This window comes from Culex pipiens, chromosome 3, assembly GCF_016801865.2.
Source record: "Culex pipiens pallens isolate TS chromosome 3, TS_CPP_V2, whole genome shotgun sequence".
Taxonomy (NCBI): domain Eukaryota; kingdom Metazoa; phylum Arthropoda; class Insecta; order Diptera; family Culicidae; genus Culex; species Culex pipiens.
In genome coordinates, this window is record NC_068939.1 from 23,365,345 (window position 1) to 23,387,449 (window position 22,105).

At 39.5% G+C, this 22,105-nt stretch overlaps 3 protein-coding genes across 3 annotated transcripts; all 3 read left to right on the forward strand.

Moving 5' to 3' along the window:
* LOC120418919 (vacuolar protein sorting-associated protein 26B-like) lies at positions 1-10,025 on the forward strand. Its single transcript, XM_039581450.2, has 7 exons — positions 1-965; positions 7,719-7,929; positions 7,988-8,153; positions 8,217-8,381; positions 8,441-8,547; positions 8,607-9,119; positions 9,178-10,025. The coding sequence occupies exons 1-7, from the start codon at positions 963-965 to the stop codon at positions 9,624-9,626; spliced, it is 1,614 nt and encodes a 537-aa protein (XP_039437384.1). The 5' UTR covers positions 1-962; the 3' UTR covers positions 9,627-10,025.
* An 8,299-nt stretch (positions 10,026-18,324) lies between these two features.
* On the forward strand, positions 18,325-19,319 carry LOC120418937 (hatching enzyme 1.2-like). Its single transcript, XM_039581475.2, has 3 exons — positions 18,325-18,633; positions 18,696-19,132; positions 19,193-19,319. Exons 1-3 carry the CDS (start codon positions 18,345-18,347, stop codon positions 19,274-19,276), a joined length of 810 nt encoding a protein of 269 aa, XP_039437409.1. The 5' UTR covers positions 18,325-18,344; the 3' UTR covers positions 19,277-19,319.
* Positions 19,320-21,176: 1,857 nt separating this feature from the next.
* LOC128093501 (uncharacterized) lies at positions 21,177-21,873 on the forward strand. Its single transcript, XM_052710498.1, has one exon. The coding sequence runs from the start codon at positions 21,177-21,179 to the stop codon at positions 21,843-21,845; it is 669 nt and encodes a 222-aa protein (XP_052566458.1). The 3' UTR covers positions 21,846-21,873.
* Positions 21,874-22,105: the final 232 nt, after the last annotated feature.

A 22,105-nucleotide genomic window follows, 5' to 3' on the forward strand; every position in this document is an offset into this window, starting at 1 on the left:
TCTTGTCACTTCTGTCAGTGAAAAGTGCAGTCAGCAGCTCCGCGATTGAAACTCGAGAGTTCCGATTTTTTTTCCTGAGCTTATCAATTTGCTAAAGTTTCGCCGTAAATTGCCGTCAAATTTGCCTCCCATGTCCACCTCGGGCGGTTCCAGTTCCAATTGATTTGCCATTGGAGGACAGTTGCGCGCTTCAATTGACGCTGATTGAATTACATAAGTCGGCTGGAAGTGGTTCGCAGGATTTTTGGACGGACTTTTCTTCGCGTTTTTGCTTTTTTTTCCCTGATGGCGTTCCGCAAATGACGATTCATCGTTCAGCACGTCCAGCAGCAGTGGAATAATACCCGAGACACGGTGAACAATTCGGGAATTGCGGTGACGGGAAGGAATCCGGAGGGTGGGAGTAAATTTTGAAGAAGACTAAAAAGTGGTTGTTTGTTATTTGCGGTTTCCGTGTTGGCCAACACTGTGGCGGCCGGAAGATTGGACATTGTCAGGTGGCCAAACGTTGTGCACTTTCCAAAAGTGCTTGGATTGCAAGTTTTGCTTTAGATTGCTCAGCAAAGGCAGCCGAAACGGTTTCCAGCTGCTGCTTCCGGGCTTCTCCCCACCGCCGCAGGTGACCCCCCGATGCCCCACACTGCCTGGCCACAACTGTCAGACGGGGACGACGGACAGACACGGCAGTGCAGTGCAGTCAGTGTGTCTGTGTGTGTTTGTGTGTGATTAAGTGAGAAATAGGGAGGAGGAAATTATTTCGTCATCGTTTGCTGATTGCAACGACCACAGACCAAAAGTGAACAACTTTCAACGAGCAGAGCAGAGGAAGAAGCAATTCCAGCAAATCGGAACATTACTGCGGGAGTGGAAGAAGACGAGGAATTAACCGAGCCATCTTGCAAAGTGACCAACATTGGCCGCCTCTGCTCGATCAATTGGATTAGAAAGGAGCGCTGTGAAAAATGGTATGTTGTTCAGCGGCGGCGAACTTGTCACGAATGGTTTTGCGATTTTCGGAGTAAGGTTTTTTTTTGTCTAAAAGGAGTTGAAAAAGATTTGCGATTAGAAACTAAAACTGCGTTTAATATACCAAACGTTACTTAATTCACCGTAAGGTGGTTTGTGCCTTCCTCACATTCATGTATTGAATACATTTAGTAAAATTATCATCATTCCCCTTCAACAAGTTTAACACGTTAAGCTTTATCACTCATTCCTTTAAATAGAGTTGTCAGATCTTTTTTTGTTGGCCTTGACTCTAACGATGGGTTGCGGATCTAGACAACGTTTTCATCAAAATTTCCGAGATCCGGCTCCAAAAATGAGTGTAAATAACACTTAAGTGCTTATAACAATCTGAGTCGGTATGTATACGTGAAGGTGGGTCTAGGACGTCAAATTGAGAAGTTCAATTTTCGAGTGATTTTATAGCTTTTCTTCAGTAAGGTGAGGAAGGCAAAAAACTCAGAATTCCTAAACAATCTTTTTAAACATATTTTCTATTCTATATTTTAAATCAATTATAATCAATTCTAAAGTTATTTTTTTTTTGGAACAGGTCGAATAAACAAGATTTTATTTTTCTTTGCTTTTTAGGTTTTTTGAAACCGCCTTCAAGTTGGTCCAGGTGTAATAAAACATCCAAAAAGCAAAAAAAAAAAAAATGTTTTTGGACCATTCAGAAATACTCTAGCATTCGTTTTGAGTGCAAAATTTCAAATTGTATTTTCTTTTAACTATTTTAATCTAAGGCCGATGCAAATTCCGGGTCCGGTGGTGTAGTGGCTAGCGTGGTAGTCTCTCACCCCAGTAAGGCCTGGGTTCAATCCCAGACGGACCCGGTGGCATTTTTCGAGACGAGATTTGCCTGACCACGCCTTCTATCGGATGGGGAAGTAAAACTTCGGTACATTTGCGTAAAAGAGGTTTTGGGTGACTCACCACACATAACCTTCGGACGCCTAGAAATGAGCAGAAACAACAGAGACCGCAAAAGACCCTGGGGTCGTTAAAGTGAATTGCTTTGCAAATATGTTTCAAAGTTTTTGTCCCTCGGCTCTGGCCGGAGTCGGAAAAAGTCCCAAAACTTTAAATAAAATTTGTATCAGCCAAATGGGAAAAGCGCAGGTTAATTAAACATTTTTAATATATGATTTGGAACACATAAAAAGAAATCGAAAAATATTTATTTATTTTTGGCTAAGTTTACCAAATAGAAAAAAAAATCTCTTCTAAATTTGTGCTGATAGATAGGATAAAAACTTGAGTTTTTTTTTGCACCTTACTGAGGAAAGGCTACAAAATCACTTGAAAAATGAACTTTTAAATTAGACCTCCTAGACCCGTCATTTACACATATCGACTCAGAATTACCAGCTGAGCAAATTTCTGTGAGTTTGGCTGTATGTAGACATGTGTACCGAATCAATGTCACTGGAATATCTCGTCACTGACTGAGCCGATTTTGACCGTATTGGCCTCATTCGATTCGTCTTGGGGTCCCATAAGTCCCTATTGAAATTTATAAGATTTAGTAAAGCACATCAAAAGTTATGCTTGAAAAACTGCTGCATATAAATTTCCAATTTGCAAAAAAGGGTGGTTTTTGCATGAAAACCTGCCATATTATGTATTTTTAGAAATGTTCTGAAATTACCTTTCTTGTGGAATAAGAATTTTTCAGATCTAACTTCAAAAATCAAATCAAAATATTCGCTCTACAGCATTGCCTTGGCGTTCTCGATTGCGAGATTCCTACTCGAAACTAGGTGTTCGAAGGCTTGATTGTTGAGGCAATTGCAAACCTCTTTTTACACCTTAGGCTTCCATCCACCCCGGGATTCGAACTGACGACCTTTGGATTGTTAGTCCAACTGCCTACCAGCGACTCCACCGAGGCAGGACCCAGGGAGACGACTCCGACACCTGGACTGAGCTAACGACCTAACCTTTTTTAAGTTAGTCCGGGACCAACATTTACTTCCCTTCCGACGGAAGGCGTGATCAGACAAATCTCGTCTCGAAAAATGCCACCGGGACCGTCTGGGATCGAACCCAGGCCGACTGGGTGAGAGGCAATCACGCTTACCCCTACACCACGGTCCCGGTAAGATCTGACTTACCTATCTTAAATTACAAGCAGTTTAAAAAATGGTCTAAATTTTCATAACCCCAAATGGTCGGGTCTGATCGCAACGAAAAAGCCGTGTAGAGGGATGCCATTTTCCTCAAAGGCGTTGTCTGTATAATATTGACAAAAAGTCTGTAGAAAGTCTGTTTTTTTACTCATCACTTATTTTTATTAAGACCTCTAGGTGCTGCGATCACGTTAGGGGAGATCCATAAACCATATGGACACTTTAGGCCCTAAAGTTTAGGGGGTTGGAATCACTCTATAAATGAGAGGAATTTTTATCCGAATTTTTTATTTGCAAATTTGATATTTTTGATCCACAAACCTAACAAAAACATATTTTAAACAAAGTTAAAATCTCTTGAAACATCATAAAAACTTCATAATATTTATCCTAAATTAAGTTTTTTTTAAACTAATGGTGGCATTCTTGACAGGAAAAATCGAGAGATAAAAATGATATGTTTTGAAATTTGAATGAACCTTGGAAATTGATATTTCGTAAAGATTTCATTGTTTTTAAAGTTCAGGATGGTCAACTCGGGTAATAAACAGGTAAACCGTCAAAATGTCGGGAATTTGATTCTAACGGGAGAAAATCAGGAATAAACTCGGGTATTAGACTGACAAACCGTGTTGAGTGTTTTATTTTGAAATAAAAACAAATCAAATAAAAAGTATTTTCGAAAACTTTCTGATGTTTTCGGATATTTTTTTCTGAGTTGGTCAAACTAGATCTTGACTTCTACTGACAAAAACACGTTTTCTGCAAACAATCACTTTCAGGTGGATGCAATAAGAAAACAAAGTCGGAATTCTTGTTGGTTCAAAGTTCGGTTCTTCATCTATTTAAGTTATTCAAAAAATCGCATCACTATAGAATGTTTTAACTTCTTTTGCTTGAACTCAAAAGATAAAATTGTAGTAATTAAAAATTAAAAAGTATTTATTTGCCCAACATGTAACCGGTAACTTGTGAAAAATAAATCCAGAGTTGTTACCGACGGCGCGGTGTAATTCCTTAAAAAAATTGTCAACAAAAATCCCGGTTTCCGGGAAATTGCAAAATTAAACTCTCGATTCCCGGGAAACTAAAAATCTCGAGAATCGTCACCCTCTTGTCTTGGCCAATCGCTTCACACAGCGAAACAAATACTTCGTGATTTTATTTTTTTCCCTTATCCGCCTGACGACCCGAATCACAAACGAATACACTCAAACCCCGATGGTTTGACACCAACTGTTGTCAAACGAACGGGGTCACTTTTTAGTTTGACACCACTTTTACACGGAGTTTACACACACTACCAAACTTTTGTTTTGATAGTGTGCGTGAGCGCCGTGTAAAAGTGACAGTTCGTCACTTTTTAGTTTGACTTTGACCAACCAACGGGATACAAACTAAAAAAGTGTCAAACGAAAAAGTGACCAACCACCGGGGGTTGAGTGTATGTTCAGAGAGGAGAGAATCTAACAAAATACCAGCGAGGCGCTCACTTGGCCTGCACTACCACAGTTTGCCGTCAATTTATATTTGGCATGGTGGAAATGGCTGTCAAATGACTCAAATCTTAAGTTCGTTTGACACTTTTTTAGTTTGTACCCCGTTGGTTGGTCAAAGTCAAACTTAAAAGTGACGAACTTTTACACGGCGCTCACGCATACTATCAAAACAAACGTTCAGAAGTGTGTGTGAACTCCGTGTAAAAGGGATGTCAAACTAAAAAGTGACCCCGTTCGTTTGATAACAGTTGATGTCAAACCAACGGGGTTTGAGTGTATTGTCTTCCATATGTCTATAGGACCAATTCAAAAACAACTCTGGAAATGTATCTTTGATGTTGTGTTATCAACAAAATAGAGGAGAAAAACAACTCGCGACAAAATTTTGAGGCTAGGAATTTTGACAGGTATGATTTAAAAAATAAAAAAAAAAGCTGAAAATTGAAATAACAGACCACGGTGTCAACATTTGAATGAACAAAGTGTTTTAAAATGCATCATACATCAGTTCAGTAACAACTTTTCAAAGGGGCGAAACCCTCAGATGTAAACAAACTGGGTTTTCGTCAGAATCATGTAAAGCGAACAAAACTGTTTCTAAAACACTCTCCAACATCTCAAAATTCCGAAACTACGTAATTTTACAAGCAAAAAACAAAAGGGCTAATCAACAACATCAATCAAAACAAACCAAATTGAGTATCCGCCCTTGTGTTTTCACCCAATCACGAGGGGCGAATGTAGTGTTTTCTGCAAGTTTCGATATATTTTTAGAAACACTAAATTTTCGTTATAATGCAGTCAATTTTAACCTGACAATCCTCAAAATGGATCAAAATGTATGTTTCTGATGTCTCTGAAATACATAACTTTCGGATCTGGTCTGGTTTCACAATCTGAATTGACTTTCATTAATTTACTGGTTTTTGGGACATCCGGGGATTCTGGGTCGAGCAGTTCCAGGACAAAAAGTTAGCGTATGGAGGTTTAGGAGGAATGCCGTACAAAATCATCGCCTCCGTAACTTGAAACTATGCATAGATTGAGAAGGCAGGATGGTGTCGCGAAGTGGCCTAGTCGTCAGCTGCCATGTCTCCCACTTCCGGTGGGGACACCCCAAGGAACTTCACTTTAATATAGACCACATCGTCAAACCAACTTGCTACTTACTGTGTATCATAGCCGTGATCCTTTCTCAACGATTCTTGGGCTGAATCGGACTCCTTCTGAAGGCTTTCCAGACCCTTTTTTATCACTGAGGTTGGAAATATCACTGTATTATCACTGACTGTAACGTTTCACAATGATAAAATAGTTGTTTAACCACTTTTTTCCTTAAAAACCCGAAAAATTAAAAAAAAACAAAAGGGAGAATCGGTTGTTTACATCTGCTTTGCGGCGCAACCTGACGGGCGATTCCGTTGTTTTGGTTGGGTGGGTGGCGAATACGGTGGGGCAAAAATGTAGGCACGCTCTTCAGAAAGGCGTAATTTCTTTTTCTCATTGTTTAATATCAAAAACACCTTAATTTATTTCAAATTGCTCTCTACGATGAAATTATTGCTATTTTCTATTACGTTTTGACAAAATTGATGGTCTTCATGCTTTTTTGAGGAAATAGTAATTGATCGAATTTGCAAAATTTTGAATGTTGATTTTCCCGAAACGGCAGGATTGTAGTTTTCGCCCTTTTGAAATGTTGTTACTGAGTTGTTTTGCAATCATTGATTTCCAAAATTTCTAAATAATTTTGCGAGAAAAAAAAGTTTTTGCGGTGCTGTTCATTATAATTTCATAAAAGTTCAAAATATTTTTAAACGAGTCCAAACATGTTAAATATGACTATCAATGCAGAAAAAGGCATTTAAGATTGTTCTCAGTTGATTAGACTTCTATTTCCACTGAAATTTTGATATTTTTTTGAAAAAATATTTTTTGTCCCCTGATTTTTCGGACCAATTTTGAAGAGAGGGGGGGGGGGGGGGGGCAAAATAAGCTTTAAAAAATATTTGCAACGGCCTTATTAAAAAAAACTGTTACAAAAATTTGTTTTTCCCACCAAGCAAAACCTGAAATTTTTCTGTTTTCAAAACAACTTTTATAGAGAAGGTTTTTTTTCGAAAACGCCTAAGTCCGTGCACCAAAAACAATGCACACGATTTTCTTCGGACTGGACCGATTTGGTCTCATTCGATCCGTCTTGGGGTCTCACAAGACCCTAGTTAACCCCTTCCCGCCCAGGGCAAAATCGAGATTTTTTACATTAATCACCATTACTTGTAATTGAATCGACCTAATTGGATGAAATTTTAATGGTTATAAGCAAACATTCTATCCAGGTTTTTAAGCGAAGATGGCGTTCAATTGGTAAACGTCCGAACTGTCAAAATCACGCAGTAGCACCAACATTAGAAAAAAATGTGGCCGTCATGCCATGGCACACTTGTTTCGCAATGTTGGTACCACTGCGTGATTTTGACATTTCGGGCGTTCACCTATTCGAACGCCATTTTCGCTTAAAAATCTGGATATAAACTAACGCAGGTTGACCCAGGTTTTCAAGATGATTGGTTGCAGAGAAATTCGACTTTGAAGACAAAATTAGTGGTGCTCTGGAGTAAATATTGGCGTTAGAGTGTTAATATTATGATGTTTAGAAAATAACTTCAAAAGTTATGCTTAAAAAAACGATTTTTATTAAACTTTGAAAGTTTTTAAAATGGATGGTTTTTGTAAGAAAACCCGTAATGTTATACATTTTCAAAACATTGATGATCTGACAACCCTATCAAAAGTTATAAACACTTAAGTCTGTACACATTGTGGAGGCCGGATCTAAGATATTTTGATGAAAACGTGGTTTTCAAAAGACATTGCTGTTGGGTCTGAAAAATTGAGGATTCAAAAACCCTATCAAAAGAATTGCTGAAATTTCAACAAGGGCCAGCTTGACCGTATTATCATTTTTTTTTGTTCCATGTTGTTTTTAAATTGTTATCACAGCCAAATAAGAGGCGCATCTACAACCAACATACATTTGCAAGAATCGACTAACAAAATTGCCTGATTTTGTTTTGTCCAGAACTTTCTCCGCTTCGGCCAGTCGGCGGACATCGACATCGTGTTCGATGGGGCCGAGCACCGGCAGTACGCGGACATCAAAACCGAGGACGGCAAGAAGGAAAAGTACCTGCTGTACTACGACGGCGAAACGGTCAGCGGCAAGGTGAACATCACGCTCAAGAAGCCGGGCAGCAAGCTGGAACACCAGGGCATCAAGGTGGAGCTGATTGGTGGGTGTTTGAGGACTTAGTTGGGATATGAACGGTATAAACAGATCTTCGCTTGCAGGACAAATCGAACTGTACTACGATCGCGGAAACCACCACGACTTTCTCAGCCTGGTGCGCGAGTTGGCCCGCCCGGGGGATCTCATCCAGAACACGTCGTACCCGTTTGAGTTCGCGAACGTCGAGAAGCCGTACGAGGTGTACGTCGGGTCAAATGTTCGTTTAAGGTAGGGTTTCCCCCGTTGGACAACTAGTTGATGCACATACTTGAAAGATCGCTTTCGCTTCAGATACTTTCTCCGGGTGACGATCGTGCGCCGCCTCAGCGACATCATCCGCGAGGTGGACATTGCGGTGCACACGCTGTCCAGCTACCCGGACACGAACAGCCCGATCAAGATGGAGGTCGGCATCGAGGACTGTCTCCACATCGAGTTCGAGTACAACAAGAGCAAGTGAGTGGCGCATCCGGATTGGTCCATCTCGAGCAAAAACTGAATCTCGTTCGTTTCAGATATCATCTCCGCGATGTCATCGTTGGTAAGATCTACTTCCTGTTGGTGCGCATCAAGATCAAGCACATGGAAATTGCAATCATCAAGCGGGAGCAAACTGGTTCAGGTGAGAGAGACATACATTAATTTAAATACGTATTTCACCGTATTTCGACCCTCGCACAGGTCCCAACATTTTCACCGAGAACGAAATCATCGCCAAGTACGAAATCATGGACGGCTCGCCGGTCAAGGGCGAAAGCATACCGATCCGGGTGTTCCTGGCCGGGTACGACCTGACGCTGACGATGCGCGAAATCAACAAAAAGTTCTCGGTGCGGTACTTCCTGAACCTGGTCCTGATCGACACCGAGGACCGGCGGTACTTCAAGCAGCAGGAAATCACGCTGTGGCGCAAGGCGGACAAGACGCGCAAGTCGCTGACCCCGTCGCAGGCGGCCGCCATTGCCGCCGCCCAGGGACAGCCCGGTCAGATGGCCGGCCAGCTGCAGCCCCAGGCCAGTGCCACGAATCCCCACATACCGCACCATCTGGTGGGGCAGGGGCCGTCACTGCACGCGGCCGCCATGGCCAAGGAACCGCTCGGCGATGGGGATCTCAGCAATAGCAACGGCGCGAAGAAACCGGACGAGAGCAATCCCATCATGGGCCTGTTCACCGAGGATAGCTCACAGTCGGGTAAGTTGAGAGGGCGATCACTTTCGGAGGATTTCCCCTAATTGAGTCCCTTTCGTAGACTTGCGACCGAAACCCGCCGCTCGACAGCGAAGTGAAGACGCCACAGAGGACAGCAGCAGGCCCGCGGTGATGGAACGATCGGCCGTCCCGATCGCCTCAGTGCTGGTGGACGAACCCACCGACGAGGACACACTGCCCCAGTCCGGCGGCGGTGGCAGCGGCAATCCCGGCCAGCAGCATCTGCACCGGGAGGCCGGCGACGGCGCGGCCTCGATTTCGCACACCACGGACGAGGAAACGTCCTCGCTGTTTGACGCCAACGATCTGAGCTTCAACGCCGCCAACAATCCTCCCGCTCCTCCGACGACGGACCCGGAAACGCCGGAGCACTCCTCGACAGTGGCGGAAGCACCGAGTGCGGCGTCGGCGGTCTCCACGAAGCCGGAAGCGGCACCGCGTGAATCCAAACAGCAGAAACAGCTCGAGGAGCCGCTGGCAGCGGAGTAAAGGGGGTTAGTCTAATAACAACAACAGAAAAAAAACACAGGTAAAATATATCTCCCAATATATTAGCCTTTAAAATTGAACAGCAGTCCTTTCTGATTTGCGTTTCTTCGTGACATTTTGTCCCCTGTTTAAAAAAATACACCGTGCGAAGCTACGAAGCATGTATTTATTAACGGTTTAAATCAAATTGAATTCTAATAAGCTTAAGTTTAAAAATTAAGAAAACCCCTACTTTTGAATCGTGCGTCGAATACACACAGAAAGTTCTGACCAGATAAGTAAAACTTAACAACTAATAGTGAAAAGAAGCAATTTTTCCACCAGAGAGGGAAGCTCAATTGTGGGGGAGCTTCCCGCGGGTTGTGTACACACTCGAAATGTTTTCTTTGAAAAGAAAAACTTTGTTTAACCACAAACTGCAGAAATGAAAACAATTATTAACAAAAATAGTAACAAGATGAGATGAGAGGAATAATGTGTTTATAGAAATTATAAAAAAAAACAACAACAACAAAACAACAAAAAAAAACAGATTAAGTGAAAATTTTAAGTGAAATATTTAAAATTAACAAACCAACCAGCACTGTATCAAAGGTTATAACAACAACAACAACAAGAAAAAGTACTAAGTGAACAAGTTACTTTCAAAGTGCGTGTGGCCTGGCGTGGCTATGAGGAAGACATGCAAAGCAGAAGAATCCCAAGGAAGACAAGGCGACGGACGCGTGGCATGACACTGACCCTGCGTGAAGCGTGATGCGGAAGGAAAGTGAAAAGTGTGCAAAATTGTGCGGTGAAGAATATATTATATTGAAAAATAAACAAGTTATGTATATCAAAAAGGAGTTTTGTCAGTGTATTTGTTGCGAATTGACTAGGTGAGTTAAAAAAATGAATATCACAGGCCGCATTTATTTTATGCTACAGAGGGGAAATTCTCGTAAATTTGGCAGATTAAGCACTCGCTCCTAAGGGCATCTCCAGCGCTGGGGTGCAAATCAAATTTGCACCCGGCTCATGAATACCGAGATCAAATTTGCCACCTTGAAAAAATTCCGTCATCCCCACCGCTAGGGTAGCAAATTTGCCACCGAAACAAGCCCACCGCGGGGGGCAAATATGGGTTTTTATCATTTTTTGCTCTCGTTTACCTTCAAAATCAATAATTATGTGTTGATTCATGCCTAGAAATGCTAAAAGTTCATTAAACTTTTTAATCCTATTGAAAATTTCATTTTTCGAAAATGTCGAAAGTTAAACCATTTGCTACCCGATTTGATTCCCACCTAATTTGCTCTCGAGTTTGCCCCCGAGTCTCCCACCGCGCGTAGCAAAGCAAGTATCAAATTTGATCTCAAGTTCATCTGTAGAAGAAAAATTTGTGTCGGTACCTGTCGGGTACTCATTTTCTGATACCCGACAAGTACCGGCAAGCCGGGGGCAAAGTTTTGGATGCGTGTTTCGGAGATTTTCTATGTCTGCTCTTGTGGGTGATTCAAAAATTCAAAAATTCACAAAATTCTAAAATTTAAAAATTCAAAAATTCAAAAATTCAAAAATTTAAAAATTCAAAAATTCAAAAATTCAAGAATTCAAAAATTCAAAAATTTAAAAATTCAAAAATTCTAAAATTTTAAATTTCAAAAATTTTAAAATTAAAAAATTCAAAAATTCAAAAAATTTAAAATAAAAAATTCCAAAATTATTTTTTTACTTTTCCAAAATTTTAATTTAAAAAAATTAATATTTTTTTCAATTATTTTAGGCTGTTGCACATATTTTTCAAAGTTTATGTCGCCCCCGGCACCGCAAAAAGTTTTTTTTCGGCGAAAAAAAAATCTCTTCAATAATTGGATATTTTGAAAAATAATGATTGCAAAACAACTGGGCAGGTGTGAAATGCATTTTAAAACACTTTTTTCATTCAATTGTTGAGAACATAGCTTGTTATTTCAATTTTTATTTTGTTTTGCTCCAAAAAAAAAATTTAAATTTTTTAAATTTTTCAAATTTTTTAATTTTTTTAAAATTTTTTAAAATTTTTAAAATTTTTTATTTTTTTTTTAAATTTTTTAAACTTTTAAAATTTTTTAATTTTTTTAAATTTTTTAAATTTTTTAAATTTTTTAAATTTTTTAAATTTTTTAAATTTTTTAAATTTTTTAAATTTTTTAAATTTTTTAAATTTTTTAATTTTTTAAATTTTTTAAATTTTTTAATTTTATAATTTTTTAAAAATTTTTAAATTTTTTAAATTTTTTTAATTTTTTAAATTTTTTAAATTTTTTTTGTTTGCAAGCTGAACAAGGCGCTGTACGGGCTCAAGCAGTCGAGTAGAGTCTGGAATCAGAAGCTGGACGCAGCTCTGAAGAAGTTCGGACTGGCCCCGACGAAGTACGATCCGTGCGTTTACCTCAGCAAGAGCGATGGCAACATCCTGATCGTGGCCATCTACGTCGACGACCTGATGATCTTCAGCAACAACAACGCAAGGACGAACAAGCTGAAGAAGCAACTCAGCAGCCACTTCCGCATGAAGGACTTGGGAACCGCGAAGCACTGCCTCGGAATCCGGATCGAGAGGATGGCAGATGGAATCGCCCTGGACCAGGAAGCGTACATCGAATCCGTTCTGAAGCGGTTCAACATGAGCGAGTGCAAGCCGGTCAGCATCCCGATGAACGCGAGCGAGAAGCTGTCGAACGAGATGAGCCCGAAGACCGAGGCCGATACCGCGCTGATGAAGGACGTCCCCTATCAAGAAGCGGTCGGCTGCCTCATGTATCTGGCCCAGAGCACGCGGCCGGATATCCTGTTCGCGGTCAACACCCTGAGCCGGTTCAACCGGAACCCGGGACCGAAGCACTGGAATGCGGTGAAGCACCTGCTGCGATACCTTCGCGGCACAGCTACGCGCAGGCTGGAGTACAAGCGGGACGCTGAGTCGGAGATTGTCGGCTACTGCGATGCTGACTGGGGATCGGACCCGGACGAGCGCAAGTCCACAAGCGGATACATTTTCCTGGCGCAAGGAGGAGCGATTTCGTGGTCCTGCAAAAAACAGCCCACGGTGGCGCTCTCGACGTGCGAAGCCGAGTACATGGCGGTGTCTGCGGCTGTCCAGGAAGCGTCGTGGTGGCGCGGGATTTCAACGCTGTTCGGATCCAACCAATCGATCGAAATTCGGTGCGACAACCAAAGTTGTATCGCCATCGCCAAGAACGGTGGCTACAACCCCCGCACGAAGCACATCGACATCCGGCATCACTACATCCGGGATTCCTTGGAGCAAGGTGTGGTGAAGTTGGAGTATGTGAGCACGGACAACCAGATTGCCGATGGACTCACGAAGCCGTTGCAGAGGACGAAGCTGGAGGAGAACAGGAGTTCTATGGGCATCACTTCTACTTCAGGAGGAGTGTTGAATTGGAAGTAACGAAGCTTTTTTTATTTTCAATGATCCGTTGTTTAATAAATTTTTAAATCAATTGTAATAAATTAACTTCGTGGGCCTTTTCCTGACACAAAAGGTCCTAATTAACAGCTCATTCCAAGGGGTGTCTTGGTCTTTTTTTTGCATTGAAATGGAAAAAAGTGATCAGAAATGGTTTTTAACCGTGCTTTAAAACTGTATGTCTTAACATTACATTCCCGCTTAACCAATTTATAACAGTGCACTTTTCTATGACAAAACAAGAATTGTTGCAATATTGATTCGCCCCTGCAAGTTTCCGTACAATTTAATGTTAGTCTTGATTTGAAAACATTGTTTCCGAAAAGATCGAAAAATTTCACGAATGTTTCATATTTTCAGGGCTGCGGAGTCGGGTCATATTTCAAGCGACTCCGATTCCGGCTTTCTGGAATTAGCCAACTCCGACTCCGGGTCCGGCTTTAGATCCAACCGACTCCGACTCCAACTCCGGCCCACCAGCTCTAGCCGACTCCGACTCCAGCTTTCAAAAAATGGTTGGCTCCGACTCCGCCTCGACATATTTTTAAATATTTCGAATGTTAGTTTACTATTATTTCGAAAACATTGTTAAATAGGATTATTTATAAACTCTCTAAGTGGAAAAAACCGGAAAAAAGTTTCTAGTTTTACAAGTTTACAAAATATAGAGAATTTTCTCAGCTTCTCAAAAATAACTTGAAAACGGTGCAATCTATCAAAATTTCACGTAAGCACTTTTCAATTTTACATTGAAAAATGAAGTTAAATAATTTTGGCGACCAATATTTCGGTTTTTTGAAAAAAAAATCAGTATTGATTCAAAAATTCATAACCCGTTCAAAGATTTTTTGCACTACCTGGAAATTTATGAAAAATTGGCATTTGACGTCCTCTAAAACATATCAAAAAATAAAAATTAATTAAAATAGTGTTCTTTACAAATCAAGTTATAATGACAATAAGTTAAATTAAAAATTACCAAATTTGTTTTACCGTGTATCATTTTTTTCAGTTCAGTGTACTGCCGTTCTACGCATAATTGTCCCATGTCATTTTTGGTCGATTCTGACTTTTTGTCATTTTTAGGTTTAGTTTGACATTAACTTTTCGAAAAACACATGAAATCTAGTACTTTGTTAGGAAGCTCATTAAAAACAACACCAAGTCTGTTTGTCCCATCGTTGTACTTCTACGCATAATTGTCCCTCCAAGTATTTTCCTTCGCGGAATCATTAGTTTTATAAAGCATTGTGTCTTGTTTACCTTTTGTAAAGCAAGAGAATAACAAATCACAGTGATAAACTGCTAACTGGGGCGATCAGGGACATATGGGGTGAATAGGGACCCACGGGACAATTATGCGTAGAAACACAAAAAACGGTCGAAAAATTTCAATCGCGCTTTTCTCAGTTGTACTTTTTTGAACATGGGACAATTATGCGTAGAACGGCAGTGTAGTCCTTATCCATACCTACAACTTTGCCGGAGACGCCAAATCGATCATTTTTTTTGAATTTTCATGCATCATTTTTGTATGGACAGCTGCCAAATTTGCATGGAAAATTATATGAACAAACTAATGATGCAAAATGGCTTCTTTGGGCATATCGAAAGCACCATAAAAGGTTTAGGCGGATTAAAAAATACAAAATTAAAATAAAAAAAAATTATCGATTTCGTAGGAAGCAGGAAGCAGTTTTAAAGAAACTGCAGTATCTTAGAAAGTTCTCTGGCAGACGGTAAATAGAAGTTTTTAAATGGCCGACGTCCAGTTTCTCTTTGAGAACGGATTTTTTTGATCGATTTGGTATCTTTGACAAAAACTTTGGCATTGCTTAGATTTTTGCGGAAAATAACAGTTAGGGCGTCCAATTTTCCCGGGTTTTGAATTTCCCGGGAAACGGGAAAAATATTTTTGAAATCCCGGGAATTCCCGGGATCCCGGGAAATTTTTTTATCAGTAATAAAATTAGCTTAATAATATTAAATGGTGATAATCTTCACTTCAATCTAAACAAGGACAACAGTTTTTAAATAGCCTAAAAGAAAATAAAAATTGATAAACCTCAATTTTGTTCTTTGTGGTGTTTGGATTTTAAATCAAATACAATTTTTAATTCCAATTGGAATATTTGTTTTCATTTGCGGCTCAAATTACATAAGTTTTTTTGAAAATATTTCCTTTATATTTTTTTATATGACATGAGTAAAACAGCTTAAAAAGTTTCTTTTATTTGTCTTTAAAAACAAAAAAACGACAGCAAATAAAATGATTACCAGTCTATGTAAAATTTTAGATAAATTTTGAATTGATAGATTTATATAAAACATATTTAATAAATTAACTTAAAGTTACTACCGCCAACCGGAGGGAAATCGGGTCTAAAGTCTGAATAAGTACAAGAGATTTTAGAGCAATATATTTGGAAATCGGTGTACTAATTGTTTTGTTCTATTGCTGTTTGCTCAAGTAGCATTTGTCATTATTTGGTCCAGATGCCGGTGTTTGATTTTTTTACCGGTGTTTGATTAAAAATATTTTAACATGATTTTTTTTTCAAATTTAAATTCGTAAATAAACGTAAATATATCCATTCTATTTAAAAAATAAAAGAGAAAATAATTAAAGCGCTAGACATTTTGCGGACCTGTTAACTAAAATTATAATATTTTTTCCTAATAAGCCAAATAAATGCTTATATTCGCCGAATTCAAATTTAAATGCAATGTATCGACTAATTAGTTTTCAACTGATCTTATATTTTAATGCTTCTTATCGATTACTTAGTATTCTACTATTTCCACAACCAAATCTGAATTTCCAGAACAAAATATGATTATTTTTTTCAATTTCGGGAATTCCCGGGACAAATTATGGAAAATCCCGGGATCCGGGAATTCCCGGTTTTGGGAAAATCCCGGGATTTTTGTCCCGGGAATTCCCGGGATGGACGCACTAATAACAGTTACACTCTGGAAAAATGTATTTTTTTTAAATTGGACAAATTATTCATCTTTTGATTTTTGGTTCAAATTTATTTGGCAGTGTTGCCAATGTTTCGAAAAAATCATGATTCTTGAAAAACATTGAAAAGTCATAGCTTTCGTCTCTGTGGTACACTGCCGTTCTACGCATAATTGTCCCATGTTCAAAAAAGTGCAACTGAGAAAAACGCGATTGAAATTTTTCGACCGATTTCTGTGTTTCTACGCATAATTGTCCGGTGGGTTCCTATTCGCCCTATGTGTCCCTAATCGCCCCAGTTAGCAGTTTATCACCCTTATTTGTGATCCTCTTGCTATACAACAGATAAACAAGGCATAATGCTTAGTAAAACTAATGATTCCGTATAAGAAAATACTTGGTGGGACAATTATGCGTAGAAGTTCAACGATGGGACAAACAGACTTGGTGTTGTTTTTGATGAGTTTCCGAACAAAGTACCAGATTTTATGTGTTTTTCTCAAAGTACACATCAGACTAAACTTAAAAATGGCATAAAGTCAAAATCGTCAAAAACTGACATGGGACAATTATGCGTAGAACGGCAGTACAGCCTCTGCGAGAAAAGTAAAGAGTAAAACTGAGGTTTTCTCTACATCATCAAAATAGCGTCTTATTCAGCAAATATGAGTCCTATTTTCAATGTCGAAAATATTATAAAATTTCTATCTTTCGAATGGTATTACAAAAAATAAATCAATTTAGCCCTAACATTTGGTATGGGCGATAAACGTGTTTTTTAATGTTGAGGTTGATTTTGACTTTTATAAATATAATTATTGGAAGGATCGGAAATTAAACGATACTATTATATTTTGTCATTAAAATTCGAACGAATATTTGCTGAGTGAGTTAGGGAGCGTTTTTTTAACTTAACGCAAAACTTGGGATTTTTGAACCCCTCTGCAATCGTTGCACATTTGTCCGGATCTTGAAATTAGGTGAAAAATTAATTTTCTGAAGATTTTGTGTCCTCAGGAGAGTTGTTGCAAACTTTCCAAGACTATTTTTGGGGTTTTTTTTTCTATTTTAGACTACGACTAACTTTGTCAACAGCATCAGCGCAAAAGTTCAAAAATCAGTTTATTAAACGTAGTAATTCAGGGTTAAGTTTTGAGAAATTATATGTAAGGGTCAAAAGTTAACGACATTTTAAGATAAAAAAGATACACTTTTAAAACTCAAATATCTCGAAAAAGCGCAGGCCAAATTTTAAGCGCCTGATTAAATTTGAAAATTTGAAAAAAATACAGTTAGCACGAAAAGCGCTGAAAAAAACTTAGGGGTATGTTTTTAAAATTTGAGATATCTTCGTTTCAAAATGTCTAATTTTCAATGGAAAATTTTATAGGATCACCCAAAAGAAATTCTAAAGTTTACCGCCCTCGGAATTGAGCCAAATTAGTCAAAATATGATATTTGGTCAAATTTCTATGTAAAATAATCATAAAACCCATTGCCCAATCTTCCACGTCTTTGAAGCAAATTTAAAGGAAATTTTTAGATCCTTTCGAAAAAAATCAGAGATGGTCAAGCTTGGTCAAAAGTCAAACGGGTAAAAACGTAATGTTTTAAATAAAAATAAATTTTAAGTGGCTATAACTTGAAACGGGTCACGATATCAAATGTTATGTCGAGTACTTGTTGAACAATGAATGAATCATTGAAAGTTTGATTTTTATCTAAAAAAAAACTGGCTGCAAATATCAGCTTTTTTCAATGTGTTTCAAAAATTATGATATTTCCGAAAAAATAATAAAACTGCTAACGATCTTTGATTTACTAGTGCCATATCTCGGAAGATGGCATTTCTATCATCTTAAACGTATCTGAAAATTACAAATAAGTCAGTTGCAACACTCGTGGAACACTTGGAAAACAAGTATTCCACGAGTTTGCAACCGTTAAAGATTCTGAAGTTCGAGGTCGTTTTGACTAAATTTTAATTAATGAAAAATCCATAAGAGCACCGCGGCTACATCACGTGCTTAAACTTTTACGCTCGGTAACATTGAATCGTAGTAAATAACATTGACCTAGATATCTTGGAGGCATGCCGAAGTTTGCGTCACACACCGCCGACCTGTGTCGCAACACGGTATGTAATCAAAAATTAATTGATATTAGAACTTTTCGTTATCACCATGTCGGCGCTCGCTCACCTCCCAAAACGGCGGCACGCCCGCACTGCCGGGAGTCCCATCTCTATATTTGATCATCAGGTTACAACCGCACAGGTTACGCAGTTAGTGTAGTGAAGATGCTTCTCAAGATTGTTCCGTTGGCGGTGGCGTTCGTGGTTGTGGTTCTGGCCGAGGAAGAATTCGACTTTGATTTGTCACAGTTTGGTGAGGGGTTGTACGAACGGAAGCAGTCGGAGAAGCAGCTGGTGGGGCCTTCGGACGAGGATGATGAGGTGAACCCGGAAGAGTTGGGCAGTTTCGCCGAAGGGGACATTTATCAGCCGTTGGTCCTGAAGAACTCGTACAAGTTCAAGAGCAAACGCTGGAAGAACGCAGTGGTTCCGTACGAAATAAGTGAAGAGTTTAGTGAGTATCGGGTGGTTCTAATGATCATCGTAACTGGAACTAAACACGATCACAACTTGCAGACATCTTCGACGTGCTCAAGATCCAGGAGGCGTTCAATACGTTCAAGCAGAAAAGCTGTGTGCGGTTTGTGCCGCGTGACTCCCAGCGGGATTACATCTCGATCGAGGGGTCTTGGAATGGGTGTTGGTCAACGGTGGGTCGGGCCGGTGGCAAACAGATCCTGAACCTGCAGAGCAGTTCGTGTCTTAAGCGTGCGGGGACGATTCTTCACGAGCTGATGCACGTGTTGGGATTTTTTCACGAGCACACCCGCTACGATCGCGATCGGTACGTCAACGTGAACATGCAGAACGTGAAGCCGGACTCGGTGACTAACTTCAAGAAGGATCGCCAAGATCGAGCGACGACATACGGGATTGGTTACGACCTGGGGAGTGTTATGCACTATTCGACGATGGCATTCAGTCGGAACGGAAGTCCCACAATCGTGCCGAAGGTACTCGGGGATGGAATGTTAAATGATTGTATGAATATTTAATTGATTGCTTGTTTGCAGATAAAATACCCGGAGAAAATTGGCCAACGGAATGGATTCTCCACCAAAGATATTCAAAGCATCAACAAAATGTACTGTTCCTAACGAACGTTTGGGACCATCCATAAACCACGCGGACACATTTTTTTTAATTCTCAGGGCCCACCTTCAAATTTGACTTTTAGACTTAAAAATAAAAAATAATAATAATAAAAGTGGCGTGTCTTTTCTCTCAGTGTATTTTTTTAGAAGCCCGTCAAATTTCCTACAAGTTTGTCATTGACCACTTTTTGATACGATGCAACGGCTTCGAGATACAGCAATATTTAAATTACAAAATACAAAAAATGATGAAACACTTTTGCCCTTCTCAAATGTCATTATCGAGTGCAACTGGCTCCATCAGGGTTACCAGGGTAAAATTTTGAAAAATCTGGCAAAGTATCGATCAAATCTCTGGAAAAATCTGACAGACAAAAATTTTGTAATTTTGAATGGTAATGAGGACATGAATTGAATAAAAAAAATTGTAGAATTAGATGGTTTAATAGATTTTTTTACCTTAAAAGTGTTGAATTTACATCATCTTTTTGAAAATCGCATTATATTTTTTTTTAAATCAAAAATATTTTTAATATGGGCATAAAGTTAAAAATCAGGCAAAGTCTTCAATATCTGGCACAGAGAAGAGTAAATCTTTATTCTGGCTGACACTTGAAAAATCTGGCAATCCCAGATTTATCTGGCAACCCTGGGCTCCATATACACAAAAATGACTTATTTAAGGTAAGGATAACAAGCGTACAAAGTTTCATTGACATCGGAGAGGGTCGAGTAAAAGTACCTAAAAAATACCTGTTTTGGGCAGGGAAAAAGACAAAAAGAGGAAGAAAGGCCTCGAGCTAGAGAGGATTTCAAGATGAAGAGATCCGTTTTCGTACCCCTACACAATCCCCCTTCCCTTCCCACGCCTTGTCTTTCAACATCAATTCCTTACCCTACTAACCCCGAGTAGGCCGCGGGTTATCGGCTCCTCTCCCACTAACATTTAAACACAAGATCCTCTGTAATTACTCTTAGCTAAAGCTAAAGTTAAATTACAAAAGCCGATTCGGTACTAATTAGGTCCCAGCACCGAAAAGGATCTAATAAAATTAATTTTATAAAAATAGATCCGTTTTCATTTCGGAGGGATGAGCACGAAGCGATTTGTTTACATTTTTTAGAAGCACTAACAAATCGATACCAACAAAATAAAAACAAAATGGCTACATACTTTTCATAGCCTTGCTCTTTGTTATATTGGTCATGTCTGTAGCATAAACACATGCAACTTTTTTCTTAAATAGGGTCCAATGTAAACATTGCAATTTGAATGGTTTCATTACATTAAATGTCAAATCATTCAAATTGCAATGTTTACATTGGACCCTATTTAAGAAAAAAGTTGCATGTGTTTATGCTACAGACATGACCAATATAACAAAGAGCAAGGCTATGAAAAGTATGTAGCCATTTTGTTTTTATTTTGTTGGTATCGAGGATGGTATAGATTCAAGTACCTACAATGCAATATTTTCGTAACGCGGCACACTTTCCGTTTTTCTGGATCGACACAGCGTCAGAAATAGGGGCCCATAGAGTTACCTTCGTGCGCATGTATTACGTGTACGTACATGAAAAAGATTGAGGTTAAATTTAGTACCGGCTAGCAAAACAAATGGTGCGCTAGTGTTTGTGAGATCGAGCATAGATAACTCTATAGAGCTTTATTTTCGTGTACGTACACGCAATACATACGCACGTAGATTACTCTACGTACAATGTCAGACCTGACGTTTGGTTACAGCTCCTTAAAAGTATTCTCAACTGCGACGTGTGGCAAGATAGCACGAACATGAATAAATTAATTAATACAATCTAATCAACTTTAAATGCATTTCGTCCAACTATACAATTGCAGTGGCATCCACTACGTTCAGTATAGAGCTCGTCCCTCGAAGCGATGGATGCTATTAAATTGATAAACGTGTTGAACCGACTGCTATCTTCAAATGTTCTAGTTACGCGAAAGCACAATCGCTTGGTTGCAGTATCCTCGGGAGCATTCCGAAATTTCTTTCTATTGCTTTCGATCCTCGCAATTGCCGAGTATTTTTTAGTGATTCAATTTAACGCGTTCAAAGCTGTCATACTATTCAAGCCGGACGTTTCAATTGCATCTTCGGTCGTCATGTACATGGCTTTCATGGCGGTCCAACTTCCGATGATCGTATCCGACCTGAAGAATCGCGCGATGGTCACCGACCTGTGCCAACGCGTGCTGCAGATTGATCAGGACTTGGTGACATGCTTTCCGGGATCGACCCAACGGCGCTGCCAGTATTGGTGGATTAAGCTGGAACTTGTGCATTTGACCTGTGTCAGCATTATGTTGACGGTGCGGGCCATAGAAATGTCCATCATTCTTTCAAGTACTTTTGGAATTGCCATCGTGGGACGTGTCCTGCTGGAATGTTTGATGCAACTGAGGTTGATCTTTGGCCAATTGCTGGTGGAGATTTTGAGTTCGCAGTTTGATACACTACGACTGATTGCGATTTCTCGCGAGAATCTTCACAAGATGGTTTACTTCTTGGACGAGTTGATCGAGCTTAAAAAGCTCGTGAGTTGAGCATTTGGTGTCCAGCTGCTTTGCGGTATTGGAACCACCTGTCTGACGTGTTCAGTACTTTCGTACGTTCTACTAATTGACATTCAGCTAGGCGCATTCGACGATGATGATGTTTTTTGGGATTACTTCAATGTCGCATACAACGCGAGTTACTTGCTTCTGCTGTTCCTGCTATGCTACCGCCATGAAGTTATCGATGATAGGGTGAGTATCAAGGTATTTACATATTGAATGCCACTTTCGGTATGCAGAACAAATAT